General features: G+C 44.5%; 1 protein-coding gene across 3 annotated transcripts in view; it reads left to right on the top strand.

The window, feature by feature from the left end:
* Nucleotides 1-17,004, top strand: part of LOC133371179 (vascular endothelial growth factor receptor kdr-like) — a 344,491-nt gene that overhangs the window by 101,492 nt on the left and 225,995 nt on the right. For all 3 annotated transcript variants that reach the window (XM_061598328.1, XM_061598327.1, XM_061598329.1), the window contains exon 3: nucleotides 4,300-4,520. In XM_061598328.1, coding sequence (XP_061454312.1) covers nucleotides 4,300-4,520 — 221 coding nt within the window. The remainder of the gene's footprint in view (nucleotides 1-4,299; nucleotides 4,521-17,004) is intronic.

The raw sequence follows: 17,004 nt of genomic DNA, 5'->3' as shown, positions 1-17,004 counted from the left end.
ATAAAAAATCCCAGAAGAAATTCTAGAATCCATAGCAGTAGCAGCAAGGGATGAGGAAGAAATTTGATCCAGTTCAAACCTACTAAACTTGCACTTTCCGAAACAACATGAGAACCAAAACACAGCCATCTGTCAAATTTGCACCTCTTCGGATTTTGCAATGCAATTCTCCAGCCAAGTAACATGTACAAAAAATGCATACTTAAGTGAAAGTAACATGCAAAAATGCATTATGTTGGGGGAAATTGCTTTGAAAAAATGTGTGTATTCTGCAAAATTGCATACAAAAATGCATATATTAGGAGAAATTTGCGCTAAAATGCTGATGAATTTTCATAAGGGCTATTAACAACAACAAAAATTGCAAACTGATGTGGAAATGTGGAGAACTGAACTTAAGACTGTTAAAAAGAGAAGTTGTGAGAAACCAAAATAGACAGATTCACCCATCCTTAGTAGCAGCAGTGGGGGGGCAGGGGCATCACTACCGGGGTGTGGGGGGTGCGGATCGCACCCAGGTGACACCATGAGGGGGGTGACACCCAGAGCCACACATCCCCTGCACTCCCGCTAGTGGCGCCGCTGCCCTCCGGCACCCGGTCCAGTGTGCGCCAAAAGCAGGCGCCTGCTCGCTGGCAGTGAAGCCTGGATGGGCCTTCCACCGTCAGACTGGAGCATGTGTGTGCGCGTGTGTGGGACCAGCCACCCCTGTCCATGCCCCTGGGAGGGCACGCGCCAGAGGTCCGCACCACCCCGCACTCCCGCTAGTGATGCCGCTGGGGGGGAACCTTAGCTCAGTAGCATGCAGAAAGTAACAAGTTCAAACGCTGGTACCTCCAGTTAAAAGGACCAGGTAGCAGGTAGGAGGACTGAAGGGAACTGGGAGTCCAACAAGAACTGGAGGGCCACAGGTTCCCCATCCCACCTTGAGCATTATGTCCAAACCAATCCAGGGTGGTGCAGTGGTTAGAGTATTGGACTAGGACCTGGAAGACCAGGGTCCACTTGGCCATGAAGCTTGCTGGGTGACCTTGGGCCAGTCACAGGCTCTCAGCCTAACCTACTTCACAATGGGATAATAATGTAAAAAATAAATAAATCTAGTAACTACTTTCCTGATGTTACTGAACGTGTTTTGAATTGCAACTGCCCTCCCCAATATACACTATGAAAATGGAAATGGACTGCAACTTATGGCGACCCTATGGATAGGGTTTTCATGGTAAGTGGTATTCAGAGGTGGCTGACCATTGCCTTCCTCTGAGGCTGAGAGGCAGTGATTGGCCCGAGGTCACCCAGAGAGCTTCATCGCTGGGTGGGGATTCAAACCCTGGTCTCCCAGGTCGTAGTCTAACACTCTAACCACTATGCCACACTGGCTCTCAATATACACTATAACTGAGTAAAAAATGGGTGTATTGTGATAGTAACAGTAGAATCCTATGCACATCCATTCAGAAGCAAGACTTGTTGAGTTCAGTGGGGCTAACATTTGAATAAATGTACATAAGGTTGCACCATAAATCTTTTAAAAACACTCTTTGGCAATCACCTTGGAGCTATATTTGTGTTGGAATGATTTTTTTGACAGTTTTTAAATATGGAATAGTTCTTAAATGTTTGTATTGTTTTTATTTATGGAAGTGTTTTAAAATTGGTTTTGCACTTTTTTGGTACTTTTTTTGTGGCTGTTAACGGTTTGTTTTTATAATTGTATATTTTTGATTGTTGTAACCTGCCCAGCGACCCACCTCCTAATCTCCCCATAATTCAAAAGCTAGCGCAAGGCAACGTACTGCGAAGAAAACACAATTTTTAAACCTCACATGAGAAAATACCCTAACAGTGTCACCGCAAGCTCCTGATCAGGCTACCCTTTCATCTCTTTCTCTCCCTCCCACCGCACCTCAAGTCACTCACACAGATGGAAACAAACAGATATGAATTTAACTTGGAAGAAATCTATAGTGTGTTTTCCACCTAGTTGGAGCATTTTTATAGCAACATTTACAGTTGCTTCAAACAGGCATTCTTTGTTCAACCCAACACGGAATATAATCATAGCTTTCCCCCAGAATCAATATTGTGTTGCTTATAACCTTGCTCTTGAGCTGTGATATATGTCAGAGAAGAAAAGCAGGAACAATCTTACCTTAACTTCCTACAACTTTTGTGTGGGTTTTTTTGGTATCTCCCCAGACAGCTTTAGCAGCCAACCCTGGGAAGCGAGGAAGTTGCCTTTTACTGAATCAGACCACTGGTCCATCTAGCTCAGTACTGTCTGCGCTGACTGGCAGCAGCTCTTCAGGGCTTCAGATGGGGTCTCTCCCAGTCCTACTTAGAGATGCTGTGGAATGAACCTGGGGCCTCCTGCATGCAAAGCAGATGCTCCACCTCTCAGCTACTGCCCTTCCCCTGAACTAGCCAATGGCAGCTTTATTTAAAGAGGATGGGATCACAGAATACAGTTAGTGATGGGGTTGTCCGTTCCAGGAAAAATGGAGGATGCTTATTAGCTACTTTTCTGCTTTAAAGGAATTCATAGCAACAGGCAATATTAACATCATGAACAATTAGACAAAAGCAACAATACATTCAGTGTAACGTATGAGCAGTCTGTACACAAGCTAAATTCAAATCAAATTGAAGAGCTGTGGCAGGTTTGGCACTGCCCACTTATGGCCAATCGCCTTCTGACCACAGGAAAAGCTTTCTGATATCAGCATTGTGATGCTGACGTGAGTTAGAAAAGTAGTCGGGCAGACCTCCCTTTGTGAGTGAATTCTGCAGGGGCGGGAGCCATCACCGAGAAGGCCCTGCTCCTTGCAGTTATAGACTCAACTCAGGTAAAAGATGGAATAGGGACCAAGGCTTCTTCCCGTGGATCTTGAAGAATGGGGAGAAATGTGCATATGAAGGTGCTCTTTCAGATTGGGTTGCAGAATTAGCAGTCTGACAGTGTGGAGGTTATGGCTGAAATCCTAAAGAGCCAATACTGAGCTAGAAGAAGCAATGGACTTACTCAGGCAGCTTCCTATGTGTCCTACTTTACAGAGGACAGTCCTCTTTTTGAAGGAGTCTTCTGTTTACAGGGCTGCCTAGTCAAAGTCTAGTTGAAGGACCCTGTGAAGGGAGAGCACTAACCTTGAAGTTGCCCATCAGTGAGGACCTAGACAGCAAACTGAGCACTGGTCCATACAGGACCCCTGACCTGTTTTCCACACTATGGTGAGGTGGACTGTATTTCTATTTAAATTATGGAAATTATTTCTAAACGTGCATCTATACATACAAATTAGAATGTGCACATTTTATGAAGATCTGTTATTTCCTTTGTTCACTTTTTTGCTTTTTTTAGTGATCCGTAACTGACCACCTCAGTGTGGTGTTTCAGGATGGACCTGGGAAGAAGGGTAGATAGAATAAATGGCTAAACATGGAATAAACTAAAAACAACACCACCAGAATGCCCTCTCAGTTCTTTTCCTTTGCCCTGTGACTTTACTTCTTATCTGGGGGACCCCAAGAAAGAGGAGAAAGCCCTCAGGCATGGGACACAGGGAATTAAAGGTGCACTCAGAAAGCCGGTTGGGATCCAGTGTACCTGAGACTGAACTGGTGTAATACAGGAATGAAACTCACATATACACCCTACTTAATAGGTTACACCAGGAGTGGGGAGCCTTCTCCAGCCTAGGGGCCACATTCCCTCATGGGCATCCTTCTGGGGGCCAGATTCCAGTGGTGGGTGGTGCCTGAGCCAAAAGTGGGTGGGATCAGAACCAAAACGTGGGTGAGGCAATGGGCGTGGCTCTTATCTTTCTACAGAAGGGCACATTCCCTGCCATATAAAAGGTTTTCAGCACACATATCTCTCTGTTTTGCATCCAGATGAGAAAGAGGTGTGAACGCAGTTCAAGGACACATTCCAGCCAGACAAAAGCACTTTAGGGCATGGTGCAGGGCTGTTGAAGGGGGTGGTCTAGGGAGGAGGGTATAGCCTGGGGAAGAGGCATGACCCAGAGCAGGAGCCTTTGGCCTTCCAGATGCTGCTGAACTGTAACCCCCACCATCCCTGGCCATTGGCTGTGCTTACTGGGACTGATGGGAGTTGTAGTCCAGCAACATCTGAAGTGCCAAAAATTCCCTATAGAGAGAGACCCAGGGCCAGATAGAACGATTTGAAGGACAACATTCAGCCCCCAAGGCTGGGGTTCCCCACTTCTGTGTTATATATCCTTGCTTAATTCAGCCTGAAGACCAAGATTGACTCCATATTTCAATGCCTTCTGTTGACAGGGGCTCTCTTGGCTTGACGTGGCTTTGGAGAAAGGACCAAATCAAAGAAGGTGATCGTTGGCAGGTGTATGAAAAGAAGTGTTCAGACAGGCCCTGGCAGACCTGCAGCACCCTGGCAGTCAACCGAGCCCTTGCCAATGACACTGGTTACTTCACCTGCCTTTACAGACATCTCCCTTCGAATGAAGAACTCGAAGCCAAGTTGTATGTGTTCATTAGAGGTAAATGTGTTGGTGTTATTACTTATTTACTAAATGGTTTTTAGCTTTCAAAGTATCCTTTCAAAGTATCAACCCTCACAAGGCAGTTTACGGGGGGGGGTGACCCCTGATGGGGTCTTCTCCGTGGTGGCTCCCTGTTTGTGGAATGTCCTTCCTAGTGAGGTTTATCAGTCTCCCTCCTTGGGAACTTTTAGGAGAAATGTAAAAACATTCCTGTTTTCCCAGGCTGAAAGACCTGTCCTTGGCTATTCTGAAATTATTAGTTTTGAGAGTAGATTATTGCTTTTAGGAGTTTATAACTGCTTTTAGAAGTGTTTTTAACTATGTTTAACTGCTTAACTGTTTTTAGAAGTGTGATTTATAGCTTTAGCATTGATATGTTTGTCACCTGGACATCTTTGGAGGGGCATAAATGTAATCAATAAATTAACAACAGATTATAGGTGCCTTGGACAGTTTCTTGAAAGTTTGGACCAAAACCTGAAGTTGATTAACTGCCCCACTCACATTGGAGCCACCAGTCTCCACTGGTCTTCACTAATTCCCAGTCTCTCAAAATACCATCCCTGCAGTGGTGCAGTTAGGTAATCTTAGACCCTGGACTTAATGGTCTTATAGGGTGGCACCCTTTAGTCAACCATGTGTATTGTTTCAGTTGTGGAGCACACAATTAACATTTCTCTTCTCCACACCTCCCTCCATTCTATGCTTTACAACTCCTTCTACGTTCCTGATACTTTAGAGTAAAAAAAAAAAACCCAAACAAAAACTGTTTGCCAACCCCAATAAAAAAGGAATTCTCTGAGCATGTGCAGTTGTGCATTTTAAAACTCAGTTAAAGCAGAGTGCCATCATGACTACAGGAACAAAATGGGGCCTGCTTCTGCTGCCCCAACTCTAGATGCCTATTGCAGAAAATGGTGCTTGTTCCCCGTTTGCTTTTAAAAGCAAAAGTAATGAATGTCTGTAACCGTGAACATGAATAAAACGTTCTCTAAAATAATAAGAAGGAAAGAAGGTGTGGCAACCACCATTCCCAACACTGGCCACTCTCTGGGTGGTCCTTTGGGGGTCCTTTGGGTTGTGGGGCCCTGGGCTTCAGCTCTGAGGTCCAGCCCTAGCTGTGCCCCTACACCCACCTGCTGTACGATTGCATTCCTCAGCCTCTTACTAGGGTGGGAGTGATTTCCCTTGACCTTAGCGGGGTTTATTCCTGCATTGGTGTGTACTGCAAATGACTTATTTTCTTCTTCCCCCTTTTGGACATTCCTGGAATTCACTGCTCTTGCAACACAATAACCTTGGTGGGTCTTTATCTCCTTTAATTTCGGTCTTGAGCTGTTTCCTTTTCCTGTTTCAACATTCTGCTGGGATTGCCTGCCTCTTACTCTCTTTACCCACCCGAGCACCTCAAGCCACAGGAAGCAGGACACTCAAAATTCAATTCCCTGCTTGCAGGCAGTGCCCTTGGCAAATTAAAAACCACCTTGATTTGAACTGCTTTCCCTTTGGCTACTTCGGTGTGGGTTTAGAGACCTTTCTGGCACTGTCAAGATCTTTCCAGTCCTGCGAAAATCTTCCATATCGTGGGAAAAAACTGAGGACTGATTGAATATAGAAATGCTTCAGGATGGCCTCTAACTCTCCAGCTCCTAGATGTGGATTATGAAATCAATCTTGCATTTCAGTGGTATATAAATGGTGTTCTTACTTATTTATTTTAAAAATAAAAATAAAAATTGGAAAACCTGAATAGCAAGTATGTTTATATAGCAAATGTTCAGCTCCCAGGGCAGAAAAAACCAGTAAAAGTTAAAACAATTTATTATTTATTTATTCATTAGATTTATATCCTACCCTTCCTCCCAGCAGGAGCCCAGGGTGGCATTTTTGCATAAATAACTGCAAAATATAGCACTCATATTATGCGCACACATAGGAAAGCATGGGTAAATTTGATTTCAATTCACTAATAGGCGTCAGCTCTTCACTGAGACAGCAGTGTTGGTGGGGGTGCAGGCTGGGCTGGAGATTCCTTGGAAATTGCCAGGCCGTAAGTCCTCAGCCGGCAGCTTGGCTATAAATCTGCCAGGCTAGCAAGGAGGAAGCAAGATAAGTGCAGAGGCCGTTCGAAGCTTATGTGCCACGCCAGAAATCCAGAAGAGATGTCAGTGAAGGTCCGGGTCTAGTTTGCCGAGAGATCAGTCTAAGTCAAGGTTCAGGGGGATAGGAAAACACACAGTGGTCACGCCTGACATTGTAGTCAGCAACAAGCTGAAGCCAAGGTTTGACTTTTAAGGAGCAGGTTTGTCAGCAGGTGTGAGCCATCAGCGTTTTGGCCTTAAGTGGACAGGCCTGCCCCTCTTCTGCCTGACCTTCTGTTGTCTACGTTCTGCAGGTGAGGGGGGAGTATCCTGTTCACTGGCTGCGTCTGGCTGAAGGGCTTCAGCTGTGTCTGGGGTGCTCTGCAGCTGAGGGGGAGAAGGAGCTGGGTTCTCAGGAGTTTCCTCCATTTCTCCTTCTGGGTCTGCTGCTTCTGGGTCTGCTGCTGTTACTCCCGAGTCATCCTCGTCTGATGAGTCCTCTGACGGGGCCATGACAATAGGCAAGAAAACCTTGTGGTTTAAAAATGTACCTATAGCCCACAGGTATTTCTATCAAACTTTTAAAAGCAGGGAAATTGGGCAGCTACAGTGAATGCACCAGGGGAGCAGGAGACCTGACCTCCTCTCTGAGATATTGGACTGCCCTACAAATTTGTCAAAATGCAAACAGAATTTCACAGTCCAATCCACTTGCTGTGTAGCTTGGAAGAGTTTGGTAACATGTGCCTCTGAGCATATGGTGAGTGGTGGCAACACCTGCAATCAGCCCAAAGAACAGAAACAAGACATGTGCTGTGCTGATCTTGTTTTAGCAAGGAGGAAGCAACAATATTAAAACAGTTGATATAGATCAGATAGTTACTTTAAATATGCTTGATTTGAAATAGGAATGGAAGGATCTGACAATGTTGGTTTCTCCAGTTCTCATTTTTCTAACCTTAAATTCACATCTCCATATTTCTTCAGCAATCTGCAATTTTGTTTTTTCAAAATCCCCAAGAAAATTCTTCTACATTTTAGTGCAAATTTTCCTAATAAACACATTTTTGTATGCAGTTTTGATGAATGTACGCATTTTTGCAGCAATTTCTCTTAATATATGTTTATGTTATTTTCACAAATATATTTCATTCTTACATCTTCCACTAATATATGCATTTTTGTAAACACTGGTTAGTTGGAGAACTTGACAGCAAAATTCAGATGAGTGCAATTTCAAACAATGGCTGTGTTTCAGCTCTCATATTGTTCCGGAAAGTGCAGATTCGATAAATTTGGCTTCAAATGCAAACTGATCTAATATCTCTCCCATCCCTATTCCAAATCTCTTCATACAATACATTATGCAGAGTTCAGTTATTCATTCCTCCACAGATTCTTGGATAGCTTGTGGCTACTTAATTCTTTCCCCTCCCACCATTCCCCCTCCCCTTCTACTTTTTTACCTGTGTGCATGCAGTGGAGACAAGTGGCCTGTGAAAGGACCTTGGACAGCTCCTTGACAGTTGAGACTAAAACCCGGAGTGCATTCATTGTCCCATTGACATCGGAGCCACCAGTCTCCATTATATGCATGAGCGGATGTGGACTGTATCTGGACTCAAAATAAGCCAGAAAGCACAAAATTACACAGTCTGGTTTACTGTGTTTCCTCAGCACAACCTGCATCCCTTTAGATACAACCCCTCCCTCTCTCACTAGCAGCCAACCAAAACAAATAATCCATGTTGCTAGGCAGAATCCACCTGCATGCCTCTGATCCTTTTTTAATCTGACCCAACTCCTGATCTGTCAAACTGGGGGACATTAGGATGTGATAGGGATCACCCTCTCCACCAGGCTCTGCTGGGCTGCATAGGGATGGATAAGCATTCACCACCATGGAGGCCCCCACTCCATCCATCAAAGTGAGAAGTGGGCAGAAGTCAGCATAATGGGTTGGGGTTGGGGTTTGGGGGGGGAATAAAAGGGCAGAGCTAGGCCAGCCTAGGATCTGCTGCTTGCTAAGCCAGTCTAACTACTAGTACAGGGTGGTATTCAATGCTAGATGTACTCAGAGTAGGCCAATGAGTAACTTAAGTTCATTAATTTCAATGTGTCCATTCTGAGCAGGACTAAGTTGAATGCAATCCAATGACATCAATCTAGGTTTCTCCAGAGCTGGCACAGCAAAAATGATCAGAATTACTCCCCCACACACAAAACAAACTTCCACCCTGGGCTACATGAGTAGCCAAGATTCAGATTCAGCCACATTACTCCTGGCCAGGAGTTTGGATTTCATCCTAACTGCTGCTAGGGGGCTACACCTCAGCTGCAGCTTGGAGGAATGGAGCAAGGCCACATGCATTTCCTAGAGCACATTAAAATTTGATTTAGGAGCCAGCCAGCCTATTGCCAACCTCTTATTTCTGGTCAGCAGAGGAGCTAGTTCTGCTCTGCCACAGTTAGGCCTCCACAACTTCCTCTGCATTTCTCCCTTGGGAAGGGCCAGGGCCATCCCTATCATTAGGTAAACAGAGGCAATTCCTCCGGTGACAGATAATAGCAGGGCAGCACATTGATCCCTTGAGACCCCTAAGCTAGTCTGCTGCCCTCATTTGTAATGAAGGATGTGACCCCATCTCCAGCACTGAAGTAAGAGTCAGGTCATGTACATGGAATGGGAAGGGGCGCCATCTTGTCCTTTGCATCAAGCAGCAAAAATGGCATGCACTGGCCCTAGTGCAGGCGATATTGAGCTTTGAAAGTGGCAGGTGGCAAATTAGTTGTTTTTATCCACTTGCTCTTTCCCTGTTCTGATTTGCAGCCTTGTTGAGGCTGCTTTGCTTTTTAAAAGATGAAGGCAAGGAGAAGAATGAAATCCTGAGTAATATCTAGTTTGAACTTAAATCTTGTACGTATCCTCTGCAGTAACCCGCTCCCCAAAGCCCTATTCTGTTCATCACCATTATGAAATAAATAAGGGTCCTATAGTGTTGGTTATAAGATTTGAGGGGCCCTTAGCTGGGTGTCCTCTGATTGGCCCCTGGTGGGTTGCAGTGTTCCCAAATGCAATGCTTTGGAAGTTCTAATCAGTGGCATTGTGGGTAAAAAAAAAAAAGCAGCTGTCATGTTTTATGGTTGCTACCATGCTTTTTCTTAAAAAACTCACATATTTGAGCCTTCCAATGGCTCAACTGATGTAGTGTTTACACCCAAGCAGGAGTGGATTTTGAAAGGGTTAGGCACACAATCGGTCTGGATATTTGCGGGCCTGAGGCAGGTGTGGTGAGAGGAACTGTTAAGTAAATGGTTCTTCCTCTGGGAGCACCAGGCCATTCTTACGAAAGGGGAGGACAAATAGTATTTCCATACACTTTGCTTAGTGCTGAAATCCCTGATTGTTGTGACGGAAGCTTTGCTCCCCTTCTGCTGTTTCCTGGCCCTGCTTTTGTTTTGACAGCTTCCCCTGGGGAGTTTTGCAGGGCTGTTAGCCCCTTAGCTTGTGTCAAGGCACCCTGTGACAATTGAACATGGGCCTGCACAGATTGCCCAGGGCAGAGGTAGGGATAGAAAGATCTGTCCATTTCGGTTCTCTCAGTTTCTCATTTTTCCAATCTTAAATTCAGTTCTCCACATTTTTGCAGCAATTTGCAATTTTGTTTTAAAAAAATCCTCATGAAAGTTCACCAGCAATTTAGTGGGAATTTCTCCCAATAAACACACTTTTGTCAAGAGTTTTGACTAATGTACACATTTTGCAAACCATTTCTCAGCATTTTTGCATGTTATTTTCACTCATATATTCATTTTATGCACACTTTAATATATGCATTTTTTTTTCAGTATGCAGTTTGCCAGCGTTATTTGATTGGCAAACTGCGTTGCAAAATTTGAATAAGTGTGAATTTCGAAAGATGGCTGGGTTTTGGTTCTCCTATTGTTTTGAAAAGTGTGAATTTGATAGATTCGGCTTTAAATGTGAACTTAATTGAAATTCTTGCCCATCGCTAGGCAGAGGTAGCCAATGTGGTGCCCTCCAAATGTTGTTGGACTCCCATCAGCCCCTGCGGTCAGCATGGCCAATAGACAGGGATGATGGGTGCTGAAGTCCAACAACATCTGCAGGGAAACAGGCTAGACACTCCTGGTATGTATATTGATTTGAACTGCAGGCAGTGGATGAGGGACTTCTTACATCACTAGGGATGTCAGAGAATTCTGACGGAGACAGGAACAAAAATTGCCACTGTTTGCTTATTCATTCCATGATGTTTGCTTATTCATTCCATGCTTATTTATTCCATATGAGGACTGAAACACAGCCATCTTTTGAAATTTGCACTTGTTCAAATGTTGCCATGCCGTTCGCCAACCAAATAGTGTTCACAAAAATGCATATATTAGAGGAAAGTATTCATTGCTGTTGTTGCTTTTGGTCTGTAAATGAGACATAATTCGTTACGTTTCCCCCGCCCCGCCTTGCATTGCGTTTCCTTTGCATTGAAATGAAAGGTGTGGAATAACATAATGACAGTGTAACTTACATAATTAATTACATAAATGACCTAAGTTACATAATTTCGCCACAGTGGACGAATAACATAGTTTTGGGTGGAAGATAAACTGCACCAGAATGGAAACAGTGCCATGTGTGATGAATACAGAGCAGAATGGGAAAGAATGCCTTTCTACATCCCTCCACCTAAGGAATGTTGCTCAGGGTGAAGTATAATATGAAGCAAAGACTCAACTTTAGGTCTGCAGCAAGTAGCCTGGAGGCAGCCAGGCAAATTACCCTTTCCGTGTTGAACATGCACATTGTTCCAATGCTCTTTGGTGGCCCCTGAGTGACTTCAGCTTGGTGTCAGGTGCCTGGCCTTCACTGGCCTTGGCCTCATTGGCCTATTTAGACCACTGATGCTGACAATCCGTGTGATTCCCACACACATACAAAATGACATCATTGATGTCAAGGTAATTTGGTGCCTGCATTTGCTTGCTTTCCTTTCATCTCAGTCTTTTTTCCTTTTCTGTTGTGTCTTTTGGATTGTGACCCTGTGGGCAGGGACTGACTTAGGTTTTAAAAATCTCTCTACGGTGCGTAGAACACATTAGGCAGTTTATAAGCAACGAATAATAACAATGACAGGAGCAGCAGTGACGTCCTGTGTGTCATCACAGTCCATAGAATTAAATCACTGTGTGAGCAAATTGAGCTGAGGCATGGGGAGTCAAGGACAGAGGAGCAGGAAGAAGAGCACTAAAAGAGCACTGCTGATAAGGCTGGTCATGAAAATGAACATGAAATGAGCCCTACCTCAGATCAGGCACGGCAGGGACATCAGTTCAGCAAGCAAAACATATTGTTTTCGAAAATGAGGTGGATGGACTTGGTACACCAGTAGTGTAGTGGCAAATTCAGAAGTGCAGGCCACACCCCCTCCCCCTCCTTTATTTTGCTGTGGGAATGAGAATGAGATCCTTGCTAATGCCTTGTCCCACAACAGACATCCCTAGGAGACAATAAACAGGAAAGGGAAGAGTGTTAGCTGCTGAAAAGGGTCTTCTCAGTGGCTGACTCACCTCTTTTCACTTGTATTGGCTCCAATCAGCAGGAAAGGACAAGGAAGCACATTAGAAGACTCTTCTCAGTGGCTAATACATTCCCCTTTCATGCTGAATAGCTCTTAGGACGCTGGAGACATAGGGACCCTGCTCCCCACTTGTCACTTCATTAACTAGGATCTTAAACCATGGTATTTATTTACGGTATCTAGAAACATATTTATAGACCTCCCCCTCATATAAAATATTGAGAAGGTGTACAACAAAATGTGCAACTGCAATGAAACATAAAATACCACAAAAACAATACAAAAATCACCATAAAAGTGACAGGCTCAACCAAAAGCATTTTCCTGCTTGAATCAAATGACAAGATGGCACACGCCCCCAGTTCCAGCTACTGAAGCCGGCCAGACAAGCAGTTTAATGTTACTTCAACACTGGCGATGGGACAGCATCTCCACCACACCTGAGAACAGCAAGCTGGCTTAGGGGGCACAGGGCAGACAGCTCTGTCCTCTGACACCTTACCACCATTCCCCCCCACGCCCAGCATCTGTCCCTGGGTCAGCTGCCTCACTCCGCCCAATGGTAAGGTTAGTCTTGTCCGAGATGGAAAGTGTGAATTGGCCTTAGTGTTCTGATATAGGCTGTGTGCACAGTGCTTCCTCCAAAGAACCCTGGAAACTGTAGTTTATCCTCACAGAACTATAATTCCCAACACCCTTAACAAACTATGGTTCCCAGGATACTTCTGCGGGAGTCAGTGTGCTTTCAATGGCCTGTCTGCCCTGTGCTTTCAATGTATGGTGTGTATGCAGCCTTAGTGTTATCTGAGCATTTGTCAGTGGTTGCCTGTGTGAACTTCTGCCATGACTTTCAATGAATCCCAAGGTTACCCTTGCTTATCTTTGTTTTCTTTTCTGCTACGGATTAACATGGCTTCAATCATCCAGCTAATCCAGCTGACTAAGCTTAAATCTGCCCTGTTCTCTGCTCCCCTCCCCTCTCTTCTGACCTGTCATTCCTGCTTCTTCAGCTCTTCCAGGCACATGTACCTCCTTGACCTAGGCAGGGTATAAATTGTGAATGCTCCACCCTGCCTGCCTTCCTGCAAAATTCCATCGACCTGCCGAGCCAGACAGCCTGTCTGCGGGATCCACAAAAAAACCTGTTTCCGTCTCCTTGGACTTCCCTGGCAGCCGATAAGCTGCGGACTTTCTGCATCTCTGCGTGTCTGTCTCTGGGTGCGACGTGCATTGCCACTCACAGCAATTTTCTTTCCTTGAAGGAGCTGTGGGTGGCTTGAAGGGTGTTCAAATGGGAGGCCATGAGCTGTTAATGTAGCACAGACATTTCATGCTGGATCAGAAATCACTGCTCTTAGGGATTGAGGATGTTGGGTTTGTTTACATCTAGGGTGGTCACATGTGCTGAGTAAACATTTTACATCAGATAGCCGATGCACAGCAGCACTTGATGTCACCTAACCAATGACTTTCAAGAGGATTGAATAAATTTTGCATAAATTTCATTCATTCATTCATTCACTTAAAGGACCCTTCACCAGCCTGATGGCCTCCAAATGATTTAGAGCACAGTTCCCATCAGCCCCGGCCAGTACGGTTAGGGTGAGGAGAACTGTAGTCCAAAACATCTGGAAGGTGCCAGGTTGGTAAAGGCTGACTTTAGGAAGCATTTCCTTGATTAGCTGAAAAGCCCATTGCAGACTCTGTGCCCTGTACTCTGGTGTGTGATGAGTAGGCTAGCTCTGTCCTTCACACTTTAGAGTACCCAAAATACAGACAAGTGCCCACTTAATGGCTGGGGAAAGGAGATAACTTTAGTTTTCGCCCTGATGCATAGATGCATCTTTTTCTTTTCTGTTGTGTAAGTGAATGGCTGATGTTTGTCGCCGGTCTGTTTCTGCATGTGATTCAAATAGCTGGTTATTCCCTTTTAAAGCTCCAGGTTGCTTAAAACAGGATATGGAAGTGACCATCACAACCAGTTTGATCCTGTCTGTTCATTAAGTTCACCAGGGAAGATCCCTTCTGAGGTGCAGTTGGTGGGAATGTGTGACCACGAGGGCTCCTTCATTTATTCCACTTGCTCTTTGGAACTCCCTGCCTCAGGAGAACCACTTGGCTTTCTCTGGTTGTATTCTGATGTCACCAAAAAACATCTTTGTTCAGCAGGCATTTGACCTAGGTTTTGGTTGCCTTTGCTTGCTCTCTTCCTTTCAGGATAGCCCTTAGTGCCTGTCAATTTTTAATATTTAACACTCCCCCACCCCTGAGAGGAAATAACGTGCTTTGTTCTCCACTGCGAACAACTAAAATATCTATAATACAATTATTTAAAACAAATAACTATTTTTTTAAAAAAAATTAAACGTGTTGAAATCTAGTTTGAGAAAAACCTCTATGCCTACTGCCATCCTGTGTTACCACAAGCTTTTTTTTTTTTAAGTGTCATATGTACGTCTGCTGTTTCTTAGTAGGATGAGAAAGGCTCCTTTATTTATTTACTTATTTTGACAATTCATATATCGCTTTATTACAATCATCTCTAAGTGGTGTACAAGTAACATAATGGAAGTTAAAAGTAATCAGTTAAAACAATGAAATCAAAATTCAGTTAAAATGGCTGGATTTTTTTAAAAAAACGTCTTCAGTAGGATCCAGAAATTCAACAGGGAGGGGGGGAATTCCACAAAATTAGGCCCACGATACTGAAAGTATAGTTTCTGGTGGATGTGGGCCATGCAGTCAAACCATGGAGAACCACTAAGAGTTACTCCCCGAAGACCTGAGTGATTGGGCCAGGATATAAGGGAGCAGGTGGTCCCCGAGGTATCCTGGATCGAAGGTGTTAAGGGCCTTGAAAATTTATACAAGAACCATGGACCTGGCGCGGCAGCATATGGGCAGCCAGTGCAAGCATTTGACCACTGCAGTTTTGTGTTGCCAGTGGTCTGTTCCCATCAACATTCCAGCTGCAGCATTTTGCACCAGCTGGAGCCTCCGGACCAGGATGAAGGTTAGCACCATATCAAACGCATGGCAACAATAGAATCTTGAGGCTACCAGTGCATGAATCACCATAGCCAGACTATCCCTGTCCAAGAACAGCCACAGTTAGTGTACCAGCCCTAGATGGTAAAAGGCATTCCTAGCCACTGAGGCTACCCGAGTCTCCAGCAATAAAAATGGATCCTGGAGCACCCCCCAACTCTGAACCTGTTTTTTCAGAGGGAATACAACCCCATCCAGAACATACAACTGGCCAATCTCCTGCACATGGGCACCACCAACCCACAGTATTCAAGCCGAGTTTATTGGCCCTCATCCAGTCCACCATTGTACCCTGACAATGGCTATTTATTTGTGAGAACCATGCTCCACAAAGCAGCTTGTAATGTGTAGAGTACAAGTCCAAAGACAATACAATATTATATAAAACCATTTAAAATACCAGTTTCTTGGATAGTAGCCATGGTAATATTTACAGCAGGGGTTGGGAACTGATGATGCTCCTAACTGTTGCTGCGCTACAGTTCCCGCCACCCCTGGCCATGGGCCATGCTGGCTGAAACTGATGGGAGTTGGGATCCAATGACATCTGGATGGCTGGTTTACAGGTAACGTTGCTGCAACCAGTCTTGTTTCTATGATGGCAGCGCTTGGGGTTATAGGTGAGGTCAGGAGTCCTGTAAACAGGTAACATATAAAATGCCAGTAAATTTGGATCAGCTGGATGCTGTAGTCCACCTTGCTCACCAACAACCCTGTGAAATAGCTTAGGCTGAGCAATGATGAATGGCTAGTGTGGTGTCCTTCAGATGTTGGGGACTACAACTCCATCATCCCCAACCAGCATGGCCAATGGTCAGGATGATGGGAGTTAGAGTCAACAAATCAGGGGGAGGAGCACTACTCTGATTTGGGGAGCGCTACCCCATGTTGACTACCCTGACATAAGATTACCTAATGAGTTTTATGGTTGAGTGAAGATTTGAACCTAGATCTCTATGGCTTAATGAGCTTTATGGTTGACAGAAGATTTGAACCTGGGTCTCCATGGCCCTAGTCATTCCCTTATCATTACAATGCAGAGCTGGAGAGAAGGGATAGAGTAAAAGCTTTTTGATAGTTTCCTATCAACAAGCAATAGGACCTGCCTCCTTTCCCAAGTATAACAAGAGGAAAGAACTTGCTGCAAAATCATCCACATCTCCCAGCCATCCATTAAAACCGACAAGCTCTCTTCTGCCAAGGCCACTCACTATAAAGACAACAAAGGTTCTTATGGATCTAAAAACAGTCAACATTTGTCATTTTATAGGGTAGTCTTAAGAGCTGCCAACTCAAGCTTTAGGCTTTTACCTTCAAGAGAAGATTTCATTCTGGTCTTTGGGTTGCATAAAAATCGCCATTCAGGCAGAGTCTGCTGTTCTAAAAAGGAGTAATTAGAACCTGATGATGGGCACAAATTTAGAGTGATTCAATGGTTCTTTGTCTTGTTTTTACTGTAGCTATTAAATCCAAGGACAAGGCATTTGTGTGGAAAGGACTCGCACAATGAGGTCAGAGTGGCATTGTCCTTTGCCAGCAAAAGAGCTGTCCTAAGCAGTCAGGCATTTAATGGGGTCTGGAAAATGGGCATGTGTGCCCTAAAACTAGGTATGGAGGAGAAATACTAGGGATGGGGGAGAAATCTAATTCAGTTTGCATTTAAAGCTGAATCTATGCAATTTGCACTTTCTGAGATAATACGAGAACTGAAACACAGCCATCCTTCGAAATTTGCTCTTATCTGAATTTTGC

The sequence above is a fragment of the Rhineura floridana genome, chromosome 16 (assembly GCF_030035675.1).
Source record: "Rhineura floridana isolate rRhiFlo1 chromosome 16, rRhiFlo1.hap2, whole genome shotgun sequence".
In the NCBI taxonomy this organism is placed as follows: Eukaryota; Metazoa; Chordata; class Lepidosauria; order Squamata; family Rhineuridae; genus Rhineura; species Rhineura floridana.
Note: the sequence above shows the minus strand (reverse complement) of the source record. Positions and strands in the feature narration are given on the sequence as shown.